The 23,432-nt window shown below is 36.8% G+C and overlaps 2 protein-coding genes across 6 annotated transcripts; one reads left to right on the top strand and one right to left on the bottom strand.

Annotated features, from left to right (window-relative positions):
• The first annotated feature begins 1,970 nt into the window (after positions 1–1,970).
• Positions 1,971–8,368, top strand: LOC126816380 (acid sphingomyelinase-like phosphodiesterase 3b). The gene is made up of 6 exons (XM_050542839.2): positions 1,971–2,070; positions 3,143–3,335; positions 4,457–4,701; positions 5,680–5,843; positions 7,328–7,511; positions 7,733–8,368. The coding sequence occupies exons 1-6, from the start codon at positions 2,007–2,009 to the stop codon at positions 8,257–8,259; spliced, it is 1,377 nt and encodes a 458-aa protein (XP_050398796.1). The 5' UTR covers positions 1,971–2,006; the 3' UTR covers positions 8,260–8,368.
• A 1,483-nt stretch (positions 8,369–9,851) lies between these two features.
• Positions 9,852–22,140, bottom strand: LOC126816381 (acid sphingomyelinase-like phosphodiesterase 3b). Of its 5 annotated transcripts, none has more exons than XM_050542841.2 (7): positions 21,880–22,140; positions 16,226–16,350; positions 15,766–15,958; positions 14,429–14,673; positions 13,408–13,571; positions 12,319–12,502; positions 9,852–11,786 (listed from the first exon to the last, which is right to left on the bottom strand). In XM_050542841.2, the coding sequence occupies exons 2-7, from the start codon at positions 16,287–16,289 to the stop codon at positions 11,272–11,274; spliced, it is 1,365 nt and encodes a 454-aa protein (XP_050398798.1). In that variant the 5' UTR covers positions 16,290–16,350; positions 21,880–22,140; the 3' UTR covers positions 9,852–11,271. The 5 variants fall into 5 exon arrangements, with proteins under 5 accessions (XP_050398798.1, XP_050398797.1, XP_050398799.1 ...); XM_050542840.2 differs by having other exon boundaries at positions 16,226–16,353; positions 21,880–22,139; XM_050542842.2 differs by lacking the exon at positions 21,880–22,140 and adding an exon at positions 21,356–21,577 and having other exon boundaries at positions 16,226–16,353.
• Between the last annotated feature and the right edge of the window lie 1,292 nt (positions 22,141–23,432).

Here is a 23,432-nt window from a genome sequence, read left to right on the forward strand (position 1 = left end):
TTCCTGCGCTCATTATTCCTACGAAACATGGGCGAAGGCTATTTTTAGTCTTCCTATAACTTTCCCCTTTCCCCTCTTTTGCATATCGATCCTTGTTGTGTTTTGGTGTAGAATCGAAGAAACGGTTTTGAATAGGTTTTTGTGAATATTCGTGATTTTGAGGGAGTGGGGGGATACGAGAGTTAAGAGGTTGGTTAGGTTGAAATCTGGTGCTGTAAATTGCATGTTTACTGGTCTCTACTTCGAACCCCATACGAACTTTTGGGCAAGAGGTTGTCACATGTTGCTCCATCTGTGGTAGAAAGCGTTCTACCCTACGAAATACGAAAATTTGGGAAAAATAGAGCCGGACTAAGAAACGTGAATTAACATTAAAGTAGCTAAGTCTTTAACTCAGTATGATGCACGATCTTCGACATTACAAACACAGCTTATTGGTCAGTTTAAATCAACATTGATGTTGCTATCTTACCGTGAAAAGATTGGCTTCTGGTATCCAATATTTAAGACACAGCGAAAATTTTAAACTTGGCACACGAGTGCCATTTGTAATGAAGTGACTGGGTGAATGAGGTTAAACATAACCCACAAGGAAAGACTACTGGAGTAGATTTTAATAACCATACGCCAAAGACTGCCATTTAATTTGCACCCTTCTCGTATTTCGCCGAACATTACTGATTAGAAATTACAGCAAAAACATCGTCGCGTATTTTCTGCTGATGTACAATGATTTTACGTCAATATCCAGGCAGTTGCTTGAATGTGGTAATCTTGCATTTAAGCCAACCAGAGTTATTTGCCCTATTATGAACACAGTATTGGCTTTCTTTTCTCATTGCATTTGTACAATAATATGTAAAATTTCTTGCGACAAACCATTGATGATTAGGTTCAAAATATCGTTTACCTTCATTTTGCTGTAAAAAAATAAACTGGGGTTTAACATCCTATTTTTCTGCATCAATCAGGTTTATGACGACGAACATTCGCCGTGCAGTATGCTATGCGGTAACTTTTATCCTAATCTTTTTTGGTTCCTAACGCCAGGGGTTCTTTAGTGTGCGCATCAGTGGTTACTATGGATCTAGGATTTTGGTCTTTCCGAACGACAAGAAATCGTCTTGGCCAACTCCGGGATAGAACAAGCGAAATATTGATTATTCTCTCGTTTCTTAAAGATACATTATGGGAGATAAGATAAAGAGATGGCAGTTCTCGCTATAATAGTTAACTACTAGACAGTGTAAAGGTAATTTGCTGAAAATTTCAGTCAAATTGATCCACTATGAGCCGAGAAAGAAGCCGGTGAAATTTTTGCATAGTCTCGGTTATCATTACTAAAATCATTAATATAAACAGCATAGTCTCGATTATCCACTTTTTTCTGATTTAATTATCTTTGGCCGTTAGCGGCATATAGGAATCTAATCCAGCCTACATCGAAGGCTAGCCTTGACATCGAGAGTTTATTATGGTCTGGATAAGTTAATTAATGTCTAATTGATAATTTAGATAACATTTCAGGCCTAAAGAAGGAAACCGGAGGACCCGGAGAAACCCCACGAGGTTGGACAGGCGACCCTACTCCTTGTCACGTACAACCGGGGATTCGAAACCAGCCAGTTGACTCAATGACAGGCTTTATGATAAAGCGCGCACGTGCTAACCATTCAGCCATCCAACCCCCCTAGTCTATATAGATTCAGTAAGTAAATATGGATAAGTCCTCTGAATAGACGATAGTAGGGTTACAATTTACCCAGTGGCTGTACAGTGCAAAGGAGCTATATAATATACTCCATATATATTCAGTAATTTTAATCAAAGTAAATATTTATAAATCTTCTGAATAGATTATAGTAGGGTCAACTGGCATTGTAAATATATAATTTATTCGTGTTGTAAACATCAGTGAGAAACACGTGAACTAGGTGAAATATAATATATTAATTTACGGCAGTATTCGAGTAGATACTGTGTACCTGGCAAGTTGGTAGAACAAGATGAGGTTCTTCTATCTCATACTCGTATTATACACCGGTCCTGTCAAATCTCTTCAAGATATTGGTACGTTTAAATTCATTTATATACTGGAAACTCTCTTTAAGTTATTGGTGCGTTTAAATACATTTGTATATTGTAAAAACTCTTCAAGATAGTGGTGCGTTTAAATACATTAATATATTGTATACAATCTGTCTATTAACCGGAACTACGTTTCTACAATCATTCTCTTGTCGTGTTAAAACTCCGGTCAAAGGCAGTGATTGCTTTCCTTGGAACTTTTGTAAATGTGTTCAAATGCTAAATGATTTTTAAACAGTATTGATAGGCTATTAACCGAGTGTTACTCCTGGATCTGCATTTGGATAAATCCTATCTTTCTTCGCCAAATCATGTAGCTATAGGTGTTCATAACGGATCTCCCTTATTTTGTGGTATGCGAAATATGTACATATACTTATTTCGCACGAACTAGGACATCACAGTTTGCAAAATTGCATTACTCTAACGAGGACCAATGTTATAAAACTTGGGGTGCATGCTGAGGGGAGGGGGTGACGGTGGTGGTGTCACATTTCCTGCTGAAAGATTTGGCCGTGTAATATTTATGATATTTCATAAAAAAAAACTTACAATGGTTAAATGTTGCAACATCAATCTAACAAATAATCCGTATGCGTAGATGGTGATTAAGTCTTTGTGGCTAACTTAATTAATGTAGGTTGTCGTGCTCGTGACCAATATCAGTTTTAAATATATTTGATGTTTTGTTTAACAGAATCATATAATTATATAAATGAAATAGTAGATAAATATGTTGTATTTTCTTTGACATGGTAGGGCTGATTCATAATATTCCGTAACGGTATAAGCTATTTGAACCATACTACTAAAAGTGTGCATTCTGTATGTTAAAAAAAACTATTGCCCAGTAGCATGTAGGCAATATAAATTACCCTGTAAAGCCATCTGTCGCCTCACTCTAAATTGTTGGATTAACCATAAATCTTATATAACTTTCTCCATATGTAAACTACTGTCAACATTGCATGAGTCAGATGTCTTTATATTGTAATTTATTGCTTTTAATTTTATTTTTTTAAAACTTTACGTAAGTTTTGTGTCATATTTACAGGTTGGTTTTGGCATGCGTCAGATTTTCATTACGACTTTTCGTATTGGTCAGACCAGTTATCGTGTAATGATGAAGTGACGTCACCTGGTATCTATGGAGATTATTGGTGTGATTCACCATGGTTACTGATAAAAGATAGTATTGAGTCGATGAAAGAGATCAGAGCTGACGTGGACTTCCTTCTGTGGACAGGGTAAAACTATGATCACATTAATCAAAGATTCACTGGCCAACTTCAGTTATTTTGCCATCTTGGTTTATTTTCAATGCGAAAATGCGAACCCATAGTAAAAAAAATAAAGGCCTCCACTCGATCCAGGCCAGAAACAAATCCAGTAAGGTACCCCCCCCCCCTCAACAATCAAAAAAGGCGATGCCGTGCTGTAACTATTCAAATAGAGGCCCGGAGTTGGATACCGATATGTTTCCTCGGATTTTCTACCGTGGTTTCTCCTTGTCATTGCGGTAGATCTGTCCTAGGTGCAATGTACATGATGGCGTGCGCGCGTAAAAGAACCCATGGCATATGGAATAAGACGAAGAAAATACCGTGAAATAGAACATCGGATGTACACGTTAAACCCCAGTTTATATGCGGGAATGTTGGTTGCTGATCATATGTGCTAGTCGATGAAAGCCTATAAAAACCGCAGTAAATATTGCGCATGAATAAAATGATTGATTAGATATTCCCAATACAGTAAACGGTAGGGGTATTCGGAACTAAAACGCAATGAAGACAATGCAAATGAAATGAAATGAAATGAAATGAGGTTTAACGTCCTACTGTTCTGGAAGACAATGCAACTTGGGCCCTTGTCTACAGAAGTTGTTAACGATATGCTCGCGTCTCCTTTAAGACAATCTTTCATTTACATTCATAATTTTACCGTACTGTCTAGTACAGCGGTTCCCAACGTTTTGTGTACCATCCCCTACCTCAACATCGCAAATTAATTTGATATGAAAACAAATTGAGTTTTATAAAAGTAGATTATAAAATTAAATTTATCAAATAAGATATTGATTCCTTCCAAATGAAATAAAACTATTAAAATAAAATAATAAAACATCAGAAAATAACAATTTTATAAAGTGATTAGTTTTAAAGTATGTAGGATTGGAGACCGGCGTTTCCGACAGTCATTTGTACAAAAAGTTGCTTTGGCGTAAAAGAAATAATCGAACACGTAAATTACTTCATATTGACATCATTTTCAAATTGCACACCCCCCTCCTTTGTGGGGCGTGCACTTCACGTTGGAAATCTAGTATAATCAAAGAGGTACATTTTTTATTTTGTTTCTTATTTAGTGACAATGTAGCTCATATATCTGATGACTATCTCAGTGTTGATATCAGTATGGGAATACTTCAAAATATTACCGATGAACTGCAGAGGAATTTCCCGGATGTACCCACATATGCTACACTGGGAAACCATGATTATTTCCCCAATAACCAGTTCCCTGCTGAAAATAGTGAGATTTATGACCGAGTAGCGGACATGTGGACAGACTGGATAAGTGATGCAACCGAAATTGCAAGATTCAGAAACGGTAAATATAACCGAATTAGCTTTATAACATGCTTGATATTTTGCATAGTCTGTTCTGTATATGCTCGTGGGTCTATATATGGATATAAATTTAATTTTTATACCAGTTTAATAACTTTGAATTAACTAAATAACAATAAAAACACCAAAATATAAAAAATTGTCTCATGCTAGTTTTTCGTAATCTGTGCCGTTGTGTCATTAAAAATATACGTTACTACATTCTGGACATCACTGCATTGGCATCATTTAACTGTAACCAGTGATTGGCGTCGTGTACGAGGCAATCTGATTAAAGTAGAGATCTATATTTCGTTTCGTTTTTTTATACTTTCGATGGCCTACACCACATGAAGATCTGACCGGTTGTTCTGAAAGGTCGTGTCAGAGGTCGTACGAGCGGCGTTTGACTCTGTGACGTCAGCCATTGATTAATCAATCAATCAGCGTTGACGTTTCTAGTGGTTTCCTACAGTTCCATGCATCGCAGGCCAATAACTGGCCGTAACAGACAGTTTCATTGTCTAATCCCTCACTTAAACGAGAACGCCGGTTATATAACAACTCTTCCAGATCCTAGTGTAGTAAAGACAAGTGAAACTAAATTTTAAACTATAAAAAACGAAACGAAATAGGATCTGTGTTTTAATCAGATTGTGTACGAGGGAGATTTTGCTTACTATATAAACAACAGATTTAAAATACTACTTTATTTGAAAAGTAAGCATAGATGATAAATATTGTTGTACTTCTATATTATCAGGTGCTTCGCCAAAGCTGGAAACATCAATTGGTTAGAGCACGGTTTAGTAGAAATTAGAATATAGTTTATTGGAAAATCAACTTTTGTATTCTTGATACATAGTTCGTGTCGAGTGGACGTTAGCCACCCCCCCCCCCCCATCTCTCTCTTGATTTTTTATTTAATATGCCAGTAAAATGAAAAATGAATTACATAGAACTATTTTGTTTCACACAGGTTCGTACTATTCCGTAAAGTCAAAACATGGTCTTCGAATTCTGGGCTTAAACACTAATATATATTATACATCGGACAAAGTGACCGCTAATATGAGCGATCCGGCTGGACAATTTGAATGGCTAGACCAACAACTTACTGCGGCTAAGACTAACAACGAAAAGGTATTTAGAGAGCTTTCCTAACGTATAATCGTGAAATAAAATCACACGTATGGCAATCCCTGTGTGATAGACAAAGGGTAATAAACCTGTGCGTTTCTTTAAAACAGATTGATGTCTTTAAGATAATCGAATCCCCGGTTGTACGTGGCAAGGAGTAGGGTCGCCTGTCCAACCTCGTGGGTTTCCCCCCACTGCTAAAGACCCCTACGCGCAAGCGAATTATGTAATTAAAATTAAACCATATGTTAGTCCCGAAATGACCTAGTTTGTGTCGAGTGGACGTTAAACCCCATTTCTCTCTCTCTCTCTCTTTAAGATAAACGGGTATTCCTCATCGCTAAGTTAGTATAATTAGACATTAAATCATTTTAGTATTCTGAAAGCGTATTTAAGTTGAAACATTGTTTAGATACCTCAACTATTAGTCACACATATAGTTTAGGGTCTGTTTCCTTCATGCCTTCAAATTATAGCTGTTTACGGAAATGAAATACAATGGGGTTTAACGTCTTAGTTTTCTGCACCATCAGGGATAATGAAGAGAGACATGTGGCATGCAGCGTGCTTTCAGGACAGTACGTCCCGAATAGTAGCGTTTCTTCCTACTTGTCTTCCAATTCCAACTGCCAAGGGTTCTTTTACGTGCCTGCCATTGCGTACACGCTTTTCCTTGTCAGGGCAAACCAGGCTTAAAAATCCCGAGCAACATTCTCGGACAACACCAGGATCGAACATCGGGTTAGTGAGCCAACTTAATACTCACTGGACCGCTGAGGCCCACGTTTAAATCTACTACGCGTATAAGTAAGGTGGTGTGTTAAGGGCCGGGGGTAACGGAAACTGCACGCAGCGATCCATCTACGTCATACGTCATTATGATCACTGCCCTATTTAGCCGCCATTTAAAACGCTCACGTGATCATTTTGGGGCGGGACTTATTGACTGGACTACAGCTTTGTGTACACAACAGAGTAGAAATAAACCGATCAAGCACGTGTTTCATGTCTTTAGCAAAATGTCAACTTCTGCCAATCAGGTAAAAGCGATATATAATATGTGCTAGTGGGTAATATTGCAATACATTCTTTGCCATTGTAAACTGTCTTTAGAGTTCCAATCTGTTTATCTTTCCAAACAAGGTTAGATACTCCTAAATTTGTCTTCGTAAACAAAACAGCCTCTGTGAATAAACATATTTAATTTCATTCAATATGACAATAGAAGAGAAATAAATACTTCTAAAAAATACTAAATGCATACTCAGTGTTTTCGACTAAAATCGTCAATGTAGGAATTAAAATGTCGGTTAATTAGCTTGGGCCTGTTTTCAGGCGGAGCTAGCAGTAGAGAGGCAGCCTAAGTTTGGGATGGGGTTACAGTTGATGTTTTTTAATACCTTACCTTAAAAAAAAACAACATTACAAGGAGTTAGGTGGGGGTTTTATATGAAAAATTATGATATTCTAAATATTTTATTTTGAAGGTTTTGATAACTGCTCATATACCGCCAGGTATTCATACACCAAATACTATTCTATGGTTTTATCCACATTTTAATGATAAATTTATAGAAATAATCAACAAACATGTTGACAATGACGTCATCACAGCAATGTATTATGGACACGATCATTCAGATGGTTTTAAGATATTCTACAAGAAAGACGGTATGTTGTATATTTTTTAAACAATAATCCTTGTCTTCAATGGAGATATGTTATCCAGACATTAACATAGATCACCAGGCACATATAAACACTGACTATATTTATATTCTTTAAAAACAGAGCTTTAGATAGGCACCAGTTTAATGTTTGCTTCCTGCTCGTAAAAATGTATTTAGAGACAGGCGGTATTTTTAATTATACACCGATGTCTTTACTTTCAGGAACCGCAGCTTTTCCTATATTTGTAGTACCGTCTGTTACACCGTGGCGCTTTAAGGCTGGAACAGAAACTGGCTCACCTCATAATCCAGGCGTTCGTCTGATCAGCTATGATAGAGCAACTGGACAACCTATCAACATTCTAATGTATTACATAAATTTACCTGATAGTAATGCTAATAACAGAACAGACTGGAAGTTAGAGTATAACTTCACGCAAGCGTATGGGGTCGATGACGTCACAGCACCATCTCTACATAAATTAAGACTACGAATGGAAGAGGATAAATCGTTAATTGATCTGTATTATAAGTTTAAAGATGTCTCCGTGTCCAATCCCGCATCTTGTAATGATGATTGTAAAACTTCAATTATTTGTGGTTTTTGGAATCATAAGCTAGATGATATAAACACGTGCACTGAAAAGGGAAAGACCACAGATAATCCCGCAGATAATGCTGTTCCGCTACAAGCTAATTTGGCAACAGCTGTTTGTTTGATTTTATTTGTACAACATTTACTACTTTAAATATAATCCTTGGGTTGCATTTAGCAATTGAGCACATTAAAAAACACAACCCAATTTATATGGAAAACAATCACTGGTTTATACACATATAGCACGACGTTTCGACAACTATTCTCTCTTATCGTCATCAATTGTACTTGAAAACGATAAGAGAATAGTTGTCGAAACGTCGTGCTATATGTGTATAAACTAGTGATTATTTTCCATATAAATTGGGTTGTGTTTTCTACTACTTTAAAGTTGTGGTACTTGCATATCATAAGAAATGGATTTTTAGTGATCAACCAATAAATAAGGCTTGTTCCGAAGTAGTGTGTGTTGTTGTTGTTTACAATTTTAACGTCCAATACATTGGTAATAACACTGTGCCAGACTGGTGTTTCATATACCATAGGTAGGATGGTTATATACTTGTCTTAAATAGAGATTGCCTTGTTTACATTTTCACAAAGTATTTTGCATAAATTAATAAGAACCTTAGTAAGAGTCCAGTAAATGGTTGTATGGGTTAGGTTTTCAATATGTTAAAAAGAGAAAACTGTTTATATTATGAAATACCCGTGTTTATGGTTACTCGGTATGAATTCAAATCGTCGACTCTATACTTGGTCTTGGCGTGATTTTCATTAGACGAATCCCAACACTGAAATTTCGGTATTATTTTCAAGAACCTTAATCTAGAAATGCAAAGAAATTGATAATACTAATCCTACGACAATAAAATTAATATTAAATATATTTTTAGAAATAAAAAGATTTTCCGGGGGGCCGATTCTATGTTTTTGTGTCCAAGTAACCTAAACACATGTATTTTTTTTTCATGGCCTAAGATAACGGCTAGCAGTTCTTTTATATACACATTTGCATGGGTACCTAAACATCGACACTATTACTTAAGAAGTGATAATAAAAGGAGCCCAGAAACCATCACCATGTCGCCACAAGAAAATTTATTTGAACAGCTCTGCATAATGACCATCATCTACCAATAGATCGGAATCCATTGGTTACTATTGAAGTCGTTAATTTCTAGATATGCCCTTTCCTTGCCACTTAGGGACAGATCATCTATATGTAAATAAATCTGTATATGCACAAGTCAAACAACATATGTACTAAATTTGATTGAGATAATTTTGGTCTACATTTACTCCTCTTAGGTGCCCCGCCTCACCTCTATGGGGCTGATCAACTACAATGGAACAAATACGCTTACCCATCAGCAAAGAAACTGACGAGACTGTCTAAATTGTCCCTTTAAATTTTCTCTCCCACCTTTGGGTTCAGTGCAAGCGACCATTTGAATCTAAATTAGCACAACAAATCGGGTTGAAGTCCATTGAGGGATTTTGGGAAAACAGTCAAAAAAGTTTTAAAATAAGCCAAAATTTATCCCATTAAGGTACCCCGCCCCAGCTTTGTGAACAAATACGAATAACACACAACAATTAGTTTAGGAGAAGAAGTTGAAAACGTGTGAACATATCCTTATTTGCCCTTTTAGTGAGCCTCATGGTCTTGCGTTATGGACGCCAATTATAGAGGAGAAATAATTCCATACTTTAGAATAATTAATGGTTGACAAGAACAGGTAATAAATGAGAGCCTGTGTTTGGTTTTTATTTTTTACTTTTTTTATCATTTATTTCTTAAAAATAAAGCATCAAGGCATATGTTGTGATTACAATATATGGAAGCATGGCCCCTCTCAATCCTCCGCCGGTAAAGTCAATTCTTTGAGGCATCGTGTTTTTAATAATATTCATAAATGTATGGAGTCATAAAACTGCTTCAGAATTTCCAGATATACCGTTTATTAAGGGATGGTATATCGATGATTCATGAACATATCTCGTAAACTATTCTCGTTTTGTTTAAAAACCTTCGACAAGAAGTATGTAGATATTGTTATATTGCGTGACAATTTGGTATATCTAACCATAAAATGTTAGTACATGTACAAATCTATATTATACCTTAGATTCAAACTATATAATACTTATCTTTTCAATACAAATATACATAAAACAATCGTCATTAATAATATTATGATGGAAATAGTCACAATGAAATCATTACCATCCAGTAATTAAAGAATTGAAATGTTAATATCGGTCTATTGGTACAGATTAACGTACATTTATTACAAAAGCTAACTGTCCTGCTTTGCTTGCATTTTACATTCACGAATATCCGGCCTTAGTTCCTACTTAAAATGTGCACTCTGTGCTGGCATTACCTACCCCCTTAAGGATATTTAAGCTTTGAAGCACAAGACAGCCCCCCCCCACCCCACCACGACCCCCTATAATTTAAGAATCGAAATTTGATGACAAATGCTTTTCTCCGGAATTTACAAGATTCAACTAGTGGTGTTTTCACATTCTCAAATTTCTCCACTGATTTAAGATGTACGATTCGTAGAAAATCTAAGATGTCCATTTTCTGTTTGGATACAATTTAAAATTTTCGCATCAATAATAATGAATAATGAAAAAATGAGATAATGAGAAGCATAATAAACATATATGGATAAAAAAAATGTCAAAAGCGATAAAAACAATAGTAGGCAAAAATGCGAATTTCTAAACACGCAAACAATGTTTAGAAATAAGAGATTAAACATAGATCCATTTTATACGCACTGCTAACGTTTCATTAATGTCCCGACGTGCCATTTGCATTTTCGCTAATATATAAAATTTCTTATACGAGTTAATACACGCTAAATACGTACTCAGATTGATTATTTAACATTTAATTAAGAAAACACAATCAAAATAGATTTCTCTGGCTTCTTGTTATGCTTGAGCAGCATAAATCGGTGAAATTTCAATTCCACATATCTTTGTAAATGGTGAACGAAATTGAGCCATTTTCGAACTTATATTCATATTAGAGATTCACCTTTCATAATAATGTAGTTTGCAATTGATTCCTATTACTTAGAAAGGCGCATCAGGACTTTTAAGCATTAAAATACACGTAAAGCCATGTTTTGAAAGTAGCAGACTATATCATATGCAACAAATACGTTAAACACATGCATGCGGTTACGATTACTGATGCAGGTTTGAGAACCGTGTTTGCACTTCTGGTGTATGAATCCTTGCAAGAATTGAATTCATCCTTCTTGTTTTGGGAAAAGCCACAAAGAATGGAATTTCTACAATTATCATTACAGGTTGGTGGATTGGTAACAGAAACATCTTTATATTTATAGTACATATCTACCAATGATCTGTCTTTTACCATTCGCTCCGTTAATTTATGTAAAGAGGGCGCTGTGACGTCATCAATACCATACGCATCAGTAAAGTTATACTCTAACTTCCAGTCTGTTTTGTTGTTGGCATTGCTCTCAGGTAAATTGATGTAATAAGTTAATATGTTGATGGGTTGTCCAGTTGTTCTATCATAGCTAATAAGACGAATTCCAGGGTTATGGGGTGAACCAGTGGCTGCAGGTATTTTATATCGCCATGGAGTTACTGAAGGTCCATTAAATACAGGAAATGCTGGGGTACCTGTAAAGAGATTTATTGTCGAAATATTATAGGAGTTGGTAACATTGGCTGGTGTCGAGTACGAACATTATGTTTATAGGGTGAGACTGACCATTAAATCTGTCCCTTTAAGCACACTAAATTTAACAAAAGTCATTTTAATATGATTTTAATTCGAAGTGTCTCAAAAACTAGCACATACACACCCATCTTCATAATCGATCTGGAGATATGAATACGAAGAAATCCGAGATTTTGGAATTTGATTATGCCTATAAATTTATTTTTTGAGTGAAATAAAGATTTGAACAAAAACTGGCGTGTATCTTTAAAGTAGATTTTGATATTGCGTTTTCTTTGCTCGCGGTGGCAGTTAATGTGATGGGCGGCCAATGGTTGTTCTAGACTGCGATGTACTGTTTGTATATCGAGTGGGTTCAAACAAAAGCTTGGGTTAGGGTTAGGGTATGCCAACTGAACACCATTAATTAGATAGTTAATGACATTTTAGGTATAACTATTTCAATAAAAAGATATAATACATTAGGCTTACCATCTGATTTATAAAATATTTTAAATCCATCAGCGTGGTTGTGGCCATAATAGGCGACTTTAATAGTGTCATCATTAACATGAGTTTTGATGATACTGAGGAATCTGTCGTTAAAATTAGGATAAAACCACAACACATTGCTTGGTGTGTGAATACCTGGTGGTATATGTGCTGTTATTATAACCTGTAAAATAAAATGCAATTGCGTCTGATTTAAAAGATTATATTCAAGAATTGATGTTCCTATAAAATAAGGCGTCTTCAGTATAAGTGATTTGTATTGCTAATATCTCCAGCTTTTCCAACCCAGCGGTTCGTAGGACAAATTACCCCGGAATAAATCAGAACCATAAGGTCGCTGATGTGACTCAGCTTTCACAAAAGGGACATACAGTGCTGATGCAGGTAATGGGCCACCATTAATGTAATTCTCTCCATTTATAGGGTTTCTACTACTTTAGACCAATAGTCCTACTCCCCAGTTTGTTGACACTTTCGTATAGAATCAAAAATGGAAGTTTCAATTTTGTGCCAATTATTGACGCATATTCATGATGTTGAATAAGAAGGATACAGGTGCAATGGTGCGCCGATTATATGCTTTTAGACAAGACGTTGCCACATATCGCTTTATCGGCAGTAAAAAGCGTCCAGCCTAAAGAAAGTTGTACCCCGTCAGAGAGACGTTCACAAATATTAACGTCAAAAGAAGGGAATCTATATACACGGAAAGGGTAATACAATAACATATATACCACTGTCTTATGGTTCAAGGGGGGTGGGTCGCCGAATGGGTTAGCGTATGTGCGTTATATTATAAGGTCTGGCATTGGATCAAGTGGTGTGGTTTCGATTCGCCGCTTTTACGTGACAAGGAGTAGGGTCGTGAGTCCAACCTCGTCCCCCAGTTTCCTCCCACTGCTAAAGATCCCTACGAGCAAGCGAATTATTGAACTATAGTGGTGTTAGTCCCGAAAAAACCTAGTTTGTGTCGAGCGAGTGGACGTTACCCACCCCCCTCTCTCTCTCTTTTTTTTTTTCTCTCTCTCTCCCCCTCTCTCTCTCTCTCAGATATATAAAATAAAGTACCTTTTCGTTGTTGGTCTTAGCCGCAGTAAGTTGTTGGTCCAACCATGCAAACTGATCAGCCGGATCGGTCAAGTCAGTGGTCACTTTGTTCGATGTATAGTAAAGGTTGGTATTGAGCCCCAAAATCCTCAGACCATATTTATTTTTAACAGAATAAAAACCGCCTAAAAAGAAATGACGGCTTATATTTAATACAAACTCCAGATTAAAATACTTATGGAATTTGAAAGTCTCCTACGTAATTTTATATAATCTGAATATAATGTCACATGTATCAGTTTCACGTCATCAGTAGCCGAACAGCCGAACAATAAAGGGAATTTTATTTCAATAATCTGCTTGCGCGTTGGGGTCTTTAGCAGTGGGAGGAAACCGGAGGATACGGTGAAAAGCCACGAGTTTGGGCAGGGGACTCTACTCCTTGTCACGTACAAAAGGGAGAATGGAATCCACGCCAGTTCATTTAATGGCAGACCTTATGATACAACGCACACGCTCTAATCATTCGCCCCCTCCCAGGAACAGCAAGACGTCTAACCCAATTACATTTCATTACAGTTCTATATTTCAATTGATTACTGACTTATCTTCCTTTCACTACGTCGTAAGACTAATTATTTTGTCATTTAATCATTTCTTTGGAACCGATAATTCTGTGTTTCATATATTTTACCTAGATTATTTTTGTCTTTCTAAATAATAAAATAACATAATTTAGTATCATCGAGCTTAAAGGGGTGGAGGTGGTGAAATTGTGGTTCAGTGAAGAGGTCCAGTGATTGTTTAGTCCGCAAGACACCAGCCCACTCGTGTACTCGTTGGTGGGCACGTAAAAGACCCCCTGTAAATTAAAATTGGATAAAGAGTTCAAGTGTCGTATTGTCATCTTCATTATAGCTTAGTTCGTCCAGACACTAGGACGTTAAACACCATTTCATTCATTCATTCCTAAAGGGGCAGTCTGATCCAACATCTATAAAAAATATATAAGACTAGTTAGTATAGTAGTACGTCGAGTTACCTTTTTTAAACTGCTCCACCTGTTGTGTGTCGTTTATCCAGTCTTTCCACATATCTCCAATGCGTTGATAAATATCGCTTGTATTAGGAGAAAATTGGTCGCTTGGGTAATAATCATGGTTTCCTAACGTCGCATACGTTGGTATGTTGGGAAAATTTATTTTCAGTTCATTTGTAATATTTCTAAAGGTTTCCATGTTTTGGTCAATGGATAAATGTTCGTCGTGTATATGGCCAATGTTGTCCCTGAAATAAATTGTTATAGGAAAAATCAGATGAAAAGGTGTACAAAAATGTATGAATATTATTGTTATTAGACTTTTCGTCTCATTTTGGTACATATAATCATTAAAATAATATTTTAAAAGAAAAGATTTACTTTACCAAAATGTGATAAATGTCGGTTAACTTGTTATGAATATAGCACTAGATGCTTCCTTAAAGTTTCCTGTCGAAATAGTGCAGGACTGATTTTATTGCATATCAGTAAAACTAAAATGTAATGGTAGTAGGTACGTTTATTTAGTATGTTTTTAAATAAAATCGCAGTTTCTGTCAAAGTAACCTCTGTATAGATATACGCCAAAATGACGATAGAGACCGTAAGACCGTGTATTTCTCGAAAAAGAATCCCATGGCCGGGGGAGATTCCCCACCCCTTCAAAAAGATACATTGTCTCAGAAACCTGGCAAACGCACAATCCCCACCCGCCCCCCACCTGCAAGAATTCCTGGATCCGCCCCTGAGATACTTTGTTTTGTTTTTTCCACAGAATATTTTGACTACTCTGCATTATGGGTCATGTGTTTCTAATGCTTTTTGTCAATACCATGAAGTGTACTCTATTACTCTAATAAGGGTAATCGTATACTGCCTCGCGTGCGACTACGATAAACTAATTAACTACCAGTAGGACTATCATAAGAAGGGTAATGTAAATATGTTAGTGCAAAATAGGCATTAAAGAGTTTGGACAATTAAAGGATCTATTATTAAAATGGACGATAATGTAATTTTTATTGGAGTTTTTAATGAGCTTTGTTGATTGAAATATGAGATCAGTCCTAATTGATTGGTAGTCGCTCGCGACTGGTTAGTTCAGTCCACATCGAGAGTATGATTTGACAGTTCACGCCCTGACGGCGTAGAAGACGTCGCCGACTGATTTTGAAATTGTTCAATGAATCGTGAATGTTCGATACCGCCAGCAGTCCATATTTTCACAGTAGGATAACAACATCATCATCAATATTGACTGAAATGGACCAATGTGCTTGTAATGTAAAAAGACAGTGGATAATACAGAGTTAGAGTTCTACGCCCTTTAAAAATGTTACCCAGTCCATATAAGGAAGTCGACGTCCGCTCTGATCTCTTTCATCGACTTAATACTATCTTTTATCAGTAACCATGGTGAATCACACCAATAATCTCCATAGATACCAGGTGACGTCACTTCATTATTACACGATAACTGCTCTGTCCAATATGAAAAGTCGTAATGGAAATCAGTCACGTGCCATATCCATCCTAAAAAAAAAATGATATGTTTGAAATTATAGGACATAACTTTATAATTCGGAAAAATGCATCCAAAAGAATAGCAGCCATTAGTCTGTAGAACCGATGAACTAAACATAACTTGTTTATAGTCCACAGATGATACGCGTTACCAGATTCTGGACCTTACTTACGTGTTTTTATCATTTTGAACAACACAACTTCCCATTCCAAGCTATCAAAATCATTAACATTTTTATAAAAGTTAACATATAAAAAGCTGCATCTAATTCTTACCGATATCTTGTAAAGAATTTACTGGAATGGTTGTCATACACAACAAAACAACCATAAACTTCATCCTGTTTTGGTGAACGTAAAACTTCCAACTGAATCTAAAAATCAATTGCTGGTAAAAACGCCTACTGAAATAGAAATATTGTTAAATATACGATAGTTATCAAGGTTGCTTGTTTGATGGAGGATCACCGGTGGTTCAGTACGTTAGACGTTGACTCGATAACCTAGTGTTCACTTAGAAAGTACATTGGGATTTTCTGGCATGGTTCTACCTTGTCCGTGGTGCAGAACAGAGGGCCCTGACAAGCGAAAAGGTATAGTCGTTTGGACAATATGGAAAACCAAGGTCCCGTGTACACATTGGTGTTAACGTAAAAGATCCCTTGGCAGTTGCAATTCGATACAAGAATATGCCCATCTTCATTATCCCAGTTGGTGCAGAACAGTAGGACGTTATACTCTTTTTCATTTTATTTTTCGGTCGATAATTTACATTAAACCGCTTTTTTCCATCGGATATGAATATTTTCAAATCAGTGCATGACATATACGCCTACAAAATAAATGACTGTACAGGTTATCAATAAATAAGATAAACCCACTTCCGTGTACAACATCCTGACTTATTTCTATACAAACTGTTTCAAAGCGGTAATTCAGAAGCCTTATTATAATACCGTACAAGATGGCAGGCCTTTAAGGCCATACCCGGTATAGTTCTACGTGTGGCGTCACATCATTTGACGTCGATAACACGTAGGTTGTTTATACTGGACGTAGTAATGCAAACTGGTCCGGATAGAATTGGCACAATTTACACTTCTTTGTACCACAGTGCCGGAGTGGTGGGCCAAAGGCCCACCTGTCAGGTCATTGACCAACGCCCACACAAGTAAGCGCCGAAGGCGCGCGAGCGTCCATGGGGGGTTTGGGGGTTGGGGGGTTGGGGGGTTGGGGGCGGGTTCTCCCCCCATGAAAATTTTGAAAATTGGCAACGGCAAACCCATTTTCCAAGCATTTCAGACCAAAGCAGAAGAAGGCAAATTTTTGGTTTCCTGATACAATTAGATAACAGAATGACCTAAGAGCACTATCATTAGATGAATTTGAGAATTCTCTTCAGTGTCAAAAACAAAAACCTTTTATTCTCCGCGATGAAAATAAAGCAAATTATAATATAAAAGGTCTACCATGACACTATTTTGCCTGGTCTCCAGGCAGAAATCGAAAGTGAAACTGAAAGTAAAATCCAAACCCGGAAGTGATTAATTTTTCGCAAAAAACTCAAAACTGGAAAGTTTTTGGCGATTATTTCGGCGATAATGACTTATGAAGAACTAAGTAGAGTTTAAAAGATGAATTACACGGTTCTCGGTATAATGAGGGCAAACTCATAAAGTTCTTTCATTGTAGTACATTTCTTTTTTTGTTGTTGTTTGTCAGTCATTTTTTTCCTATCTTATCTTTCTCCTGTCCTTTCCTTCCTTCTTTCTTTTCTTTCCTCCCCCTCTCCTTTTTTCTCTTTTCTTTTTTTCTTTTTTCTTTATAGGCTTAGGCCCACTTTTTTAATGAGCTTAGGCCCACCCGTCACGGACAGATGGACAGGTGGGCCCAGTCCGGCACTGACCAGTTTATGTAAACAGGAAATATCCATATATACTTCAATAACCTTTTCTTTATCTCAACAATTTACAAAATTATTTAAAGGATTTGAATTACAAAAGAAATTAATATTAAGGGCTAATTAACTCGCCCCGATGTTATCCCTCCCAGAGTTGTTGGCGGTCAAGCGAAGATTTATTGCTGATCATTTTGATTATTATGCTTTACCGCAGTTGAATCATTTGTCTTCCTGGCCTTTTTAACGACCTATTTAGGCATACTCGGGAGCGTGTCCATGTGTGTGGCACGAGGAGAGTAGGGAGTGGAAGGAAGGTGGGGGGGGGGGTTTCCAGAAGGACTGGCACAACTCATATTCTTAAAGGACTACTATAATGTGCCGTCACTAAACAAGACCCCGTTGTAAATGCATATCAGATGATGCAGCACATTAATACGTAGAGAAATACCATGTGATTGACTAAAAATACTTGAATCTCTTGTAAGCTACGATAAGTCCGATTAGTTTAAAAATTGTTCAATTTCGTTCCATATTTATACAAAGACGTGATGAATTGAATATTCCGCAACATTCAGCACCCTACAGAAATAGGCGAACTCATTTGATGGATATGTTTTTATTCGCTTTAAATCCAAGGCGGGAGTTTATCTCCCTTTGATAGTACATTTTAACATGGATTAAACCTTGAAAACTTCGATAATAATACTTAATATCACTCCCCCCTAGGCTATATTTGAACGGCTATTTATTTTAAGAATCTAGATTAATACACGATAATTTATATCCTTATTGTCGACTGATATGTCATAGCTGTTATGTTAAATACGATATAAATAACAAATGAAGTTTCATTTTCCTGTTAGATAAAATTTCCTTGATATTGTACTAGAGTTTTCTTTATTTACATGTTTTCAAGTGTATGTGCTATACACCACCGGTTTTTAAATTTACAGTGCAGTACTGCCCGGGGGTTGGGTGGTTGAATGGTTAAGGCGTGCGCGTTTGATCATAAGGTCTGTCAATGAGTCAAGTGACATGGTTTCGATCCCGTCTGTACATGACAAGGAGTGGGGTCGCCTGTCCAACCCCGTGACTTTTCTCTGGGTCCCCGGGTTTCCTCCCACTTCTAAAGACCCCTATGCGCTAGCGAAGTATTGAAATAAAATTGAACCATAAGTTAATCCCCAAATGATCTGTTTTGTATCGAGTTGACGTTACCCTCCCCCCTCCCAACTCTCTCAGTACTGCCCCATTGAAATGGAATAAATTGGTTCATTGCCTTACTATTTTGCACCAACCGGGGACGTTAAAGTGCTGCCATCCGAAAGTCTAGACGCTTTAGCTTGCCAGCTCCTAGTCTCGCACTACTGACACAGAAAATCAGCCAGGATTCTCCTGAGGAACTTTGTGGATCATTACCGGTATAGAACCCAAGAACCATGACAAGATACTACCAAGTCAAGATAAAATTAAAATCAATATATACCTTGCTATTTCTTATTTACACACCGGAAACTACAATATCCTGTTACAATAAACTATAACTATAATAAAAGTCTACACACATCTCATATTTAACTTACAGTTGATAACGTTATCTATGGTGTCACAATATCACGGATTTCTATGCTAACATGACTATACAATTACTGTAGTATGCTGTAGTCTTTCTTAATAAATGTCTATATAATAGCGTTACGGTGAACATGTTTAGGCCTACGCTTTTCAATGATATACATGTAATCTAACAAGTCTTGTAAATGAATTAGCCATGTAAACTTACCATAATGTAAGAACCCCGCTTCCCGACCATACCGAAAACTCGGAAATCTCGGAAAACTCGGAAATTTCGGATTTCTTTTCCGAGTTTTAACAGTTCCGAGATTTAGGTTTTGACTCACGCAACCAAACATACGCCCACAGCAGCTAGGTCATCCGGGCAGTCAACAAGTGTTGTCGCATATTTTTTCTTTTGTCAGTAATGAGAACATTTACAACACATGAAAATCTGATTACAGTAATAACAGATGAAGTAATCAGAAAATATTAGAATTTGTTTCGATTGCTTGTCACATGACTCCAACCCCGTGGGTTTTCTCCCGGTCTTCCGGTTTCCTCCCACTGCTAAAGACCTCTACGCGCAAGCGAATTATTGAAATAAAATTAAACCATATGTTAGTAGCCAAATGACCTAGTTTGTGTCGAGTGGACGTTAAACCCCATTCCTCCCCCCCCCTCTCTCTCTCTTGTCTCATGACCATAAACAATTTATATGAAAGATACATTATGAGAGATTAGATAAAGAGCTGGCAGTTCGCACTATAATAGTTAAAAACTAGATAATATATAGGGAATTTGCTGAAAATTTCAGTCAAATTGATCCACTCTGAACCGAGAATTTAGCGATTGAATTTAAGGCCTAGCCTCGATCATCATTACTAAAGTCGGTACGATAAAAAACATAATCTCGATTATCCATTTTTTGATTTAATCATCAATGAGCGTTGAGTAGTATTCTAATCCAGTAAACATCGTAGACTAGCAATGACATCGAGAAGTTATTTATATCTAATTAATAATTTAGATAACATTTCAGGCCTAAAGAAAGACTTGAAATAGGCAGATCTAGCTCTTGCATAATGTATGTTTAACTTTAGCCCTTATCGTCAATACGATATTTCAAAGAGATCAAGGGCATTAACTCTTGCAGTAACTGTGTATAAAGTCAGTCGGATATTAATTTCAGCCTCTGGAGCGTCCACAAGATTTTCAAAAGTGTTCCAGGGCCAGAACTCTCTTAGTAATTATCGGAAATCGTTGACAATCAATAGGATTCTTCGTCTCATCACCTTAAACACTGTGTATAAATTCAAAGTCAATCGGATATTAACTTTAGCCACTAGAGCCTCCACAAGATTTTTCAAAGTAATCAAGAGCCATAACTAGGACAATAATTATCGGAAATTGATGCAAATCAACAGGATTCTTTGTCTCATGATCTTAAACACTGTATATAAATTTAAAGTCAATCGGATATTAACTTTAGCCTCTAGAGCGTTCACAGGCAATTGTGGACGCCGGACGGACGAAAAAAGATTCCGAGTTTTTGCTACGCCCCCACCCTTCCCCATAGATTTTCCCTGTAACAAGTGACATTAATATTCCCAAAGGAGGGATTGTTTCGTGACCTACCCATCGTACATATTTATTTCAAGAGTTCGGTTGTCACTTACCAGCCGAAACCACATACCTTATACGCTAAATTGCACGCGTTAAACCAATTCAAATAATTGAATAGATGTCCACATATGTACACTTGTGAAACACCAATGTTTAGTTTGCATGTATTCTATTGCATATTATGCAGTTATAGGGATATGCAAGCACGTACGATATTAAACAATTAAACATTAAACGTATAGCGAAGTGTCAAAATGTAGGACAGAAACAACTGAAACACGGTGGTTATTGTCAATAATATTTACAAAGATGACAGAGAAATTTACCTGTTTAGCGGTGCTGATTTTGTTTCTAACTACCGTAGACTGTGATAAGAGTTATACAGGGAAGACCGCGTATTTTACTGATTAAATTTTCATAGTGTTAGGCTTATAGCGTACAACTAATACTTTGGTTTTCGATAACGTTTTCCGAATAGAGAGATACATTTAATAAAAGGTATAAACAAACATAAATTACATATCCACATTAATACACAGCCATCAAGAAGAATGCGTAGAATTAATTATTTGCGGGGTTGAAGTGCTTCGAGTTAAGCTTTGCCTACCGAAAGACGATGCTGCTGATTGGTTAGTTTGTCATAGGAATATCTTACCCTATCCCACTCCTCCACATCGCTTGAAATGGACTGCCCATTAGTATTAATGAAACGTTTGAAAGATTTTGGCCAACTTTAGACTCAAAATTAAAAAATGTGACCGAGTCTTGGGACAATTTCTACTGTTACTTGATAATGAAAGGGTTTAAGTTAATCTGATCCGCAAAGATTAGTTGATATAAATATACTCACCCGTCTAACGAGTTTAAATAATATGAATTGTTGCTGTTGTCGTCGTTGTTATTGTCGTAGTTGTAGTTGTTAAAGCAGTTGGTTCACAGCCCAGTGTGGAGAACATAAATTATCTGCGTTTGATCAGAATGTAAAGAAACCCCAACTTTTTAGCAAATAATTTCCTGATCACATGCCGTATACTGCTCAATGAATGCAATAGCGTAGCGTGACCCCGCTGAATTCATTCATTCATTTCCTATCGCTTCGTCACACAAGATTGGCTAGGGTATTAAAAACAGTCATTTCCTTTTTGCTTAGCTTTCCGCTTGACTTCACTTTTACTTGACGTTTCACACACAGACAGTCTTTGTCCCATTGGATGTAAATATAAATACAAAACTATGAAACACCGGACCCTGTATGTATACCTCTATAGCATCACCACAACGAAACTTCACTATATAAGTTATGGTATAAATACTAAGTTTAGTTTAGTTAATAATCCCAACATGGTTAGCGCAGCATAAAGGCTAGTCTATACTTTCCCCATCAGCGTCGGCGGAAGCAATTCTTGATTGGAGGAGAAGGGTGGGGGGACTACCATTCTAGGACCGTTGGAGAGAGTCCAGGGGCCGCCTAACCCGCGGAAGTTCCTAGTGACCTAGATCACCAGAGACGCTTTCTTGCTAATGAAATTACTCAGCAATGAAGTGAAATTTTATTTCTTTTCTAAATATCTTACCATGCAAACACAGTCGATGGTGGTTTCCTGCGATGCTGAACTTGACAAATATATGCATAATAATACCAAGGTTGTGGACACTCTAGAGGTCACATTTGTGATGACAATGTATGTTTTAAAACGAAAGATCCCGACATTTGATTGTCAAAACCGGAAAATATATCACCGTTACATAATAATTACGGCAGAGTTAAAATTTCGTGAAATCTGACAGAAACTGTCCGACAACATGGTTGCTACCCTTATAAGCATGTAATACCTAGGTTGTGTGCCACCCGGAGGTTCAAAGGGATTATGACCCCTGATTGTACGAAATAACACGATTTAAGCTTGTGGATCCTCTAGAGGTCCCTTTTTTTTAGCTTATTTTCAAAACTGTCAAAAATATCACCGTTACATCATAATTATTGTTGAGTCCGAATTTCGTGAAAATCGAACCGAAACTTTCAGTCAAATGGCCACTCTCCTTTACGCAAATATTATAAAAGCATGTAATGCCAAATGTTGTCGACCATCTAGAGGTCAGAATTTTTATCCGATTTAGAAGAACTTAAAACGCGTATCACTAGCTCTTGGATGAGTTCAATTTTGGTGTGCATTCGTCCCTTGCTTTTTCCGCAAAATGCGAAATATGAATGAAGTTTGTGGACCTTCCTGGGGCTACAATCTTTGTCCGATTCATGGGATGGGACATAAACTATGTGTTAAGGATCAAAAGTTCTTGGATCAGTTCGACTTTGGTACGCAGCAAACCTCAGATTCTTGAGCTATAGTCCCTGCTTTTTACGCAAAATGTGAAATACAAATGTACGTATAAATTTTTAGGCCC

Source organism: Patella vulgata, chromosome 3 (genome assembly GCF_932274485.2).
Source record: "Patella vulgata chromosome 3, xgPatVulg1.2, whole genome shotgun sequence".
Lineage (NCBI taxonomy): Eukaryota > Metazoa > Mollusca > Gastropoda > Patellidae > Patella > Patella vulgata.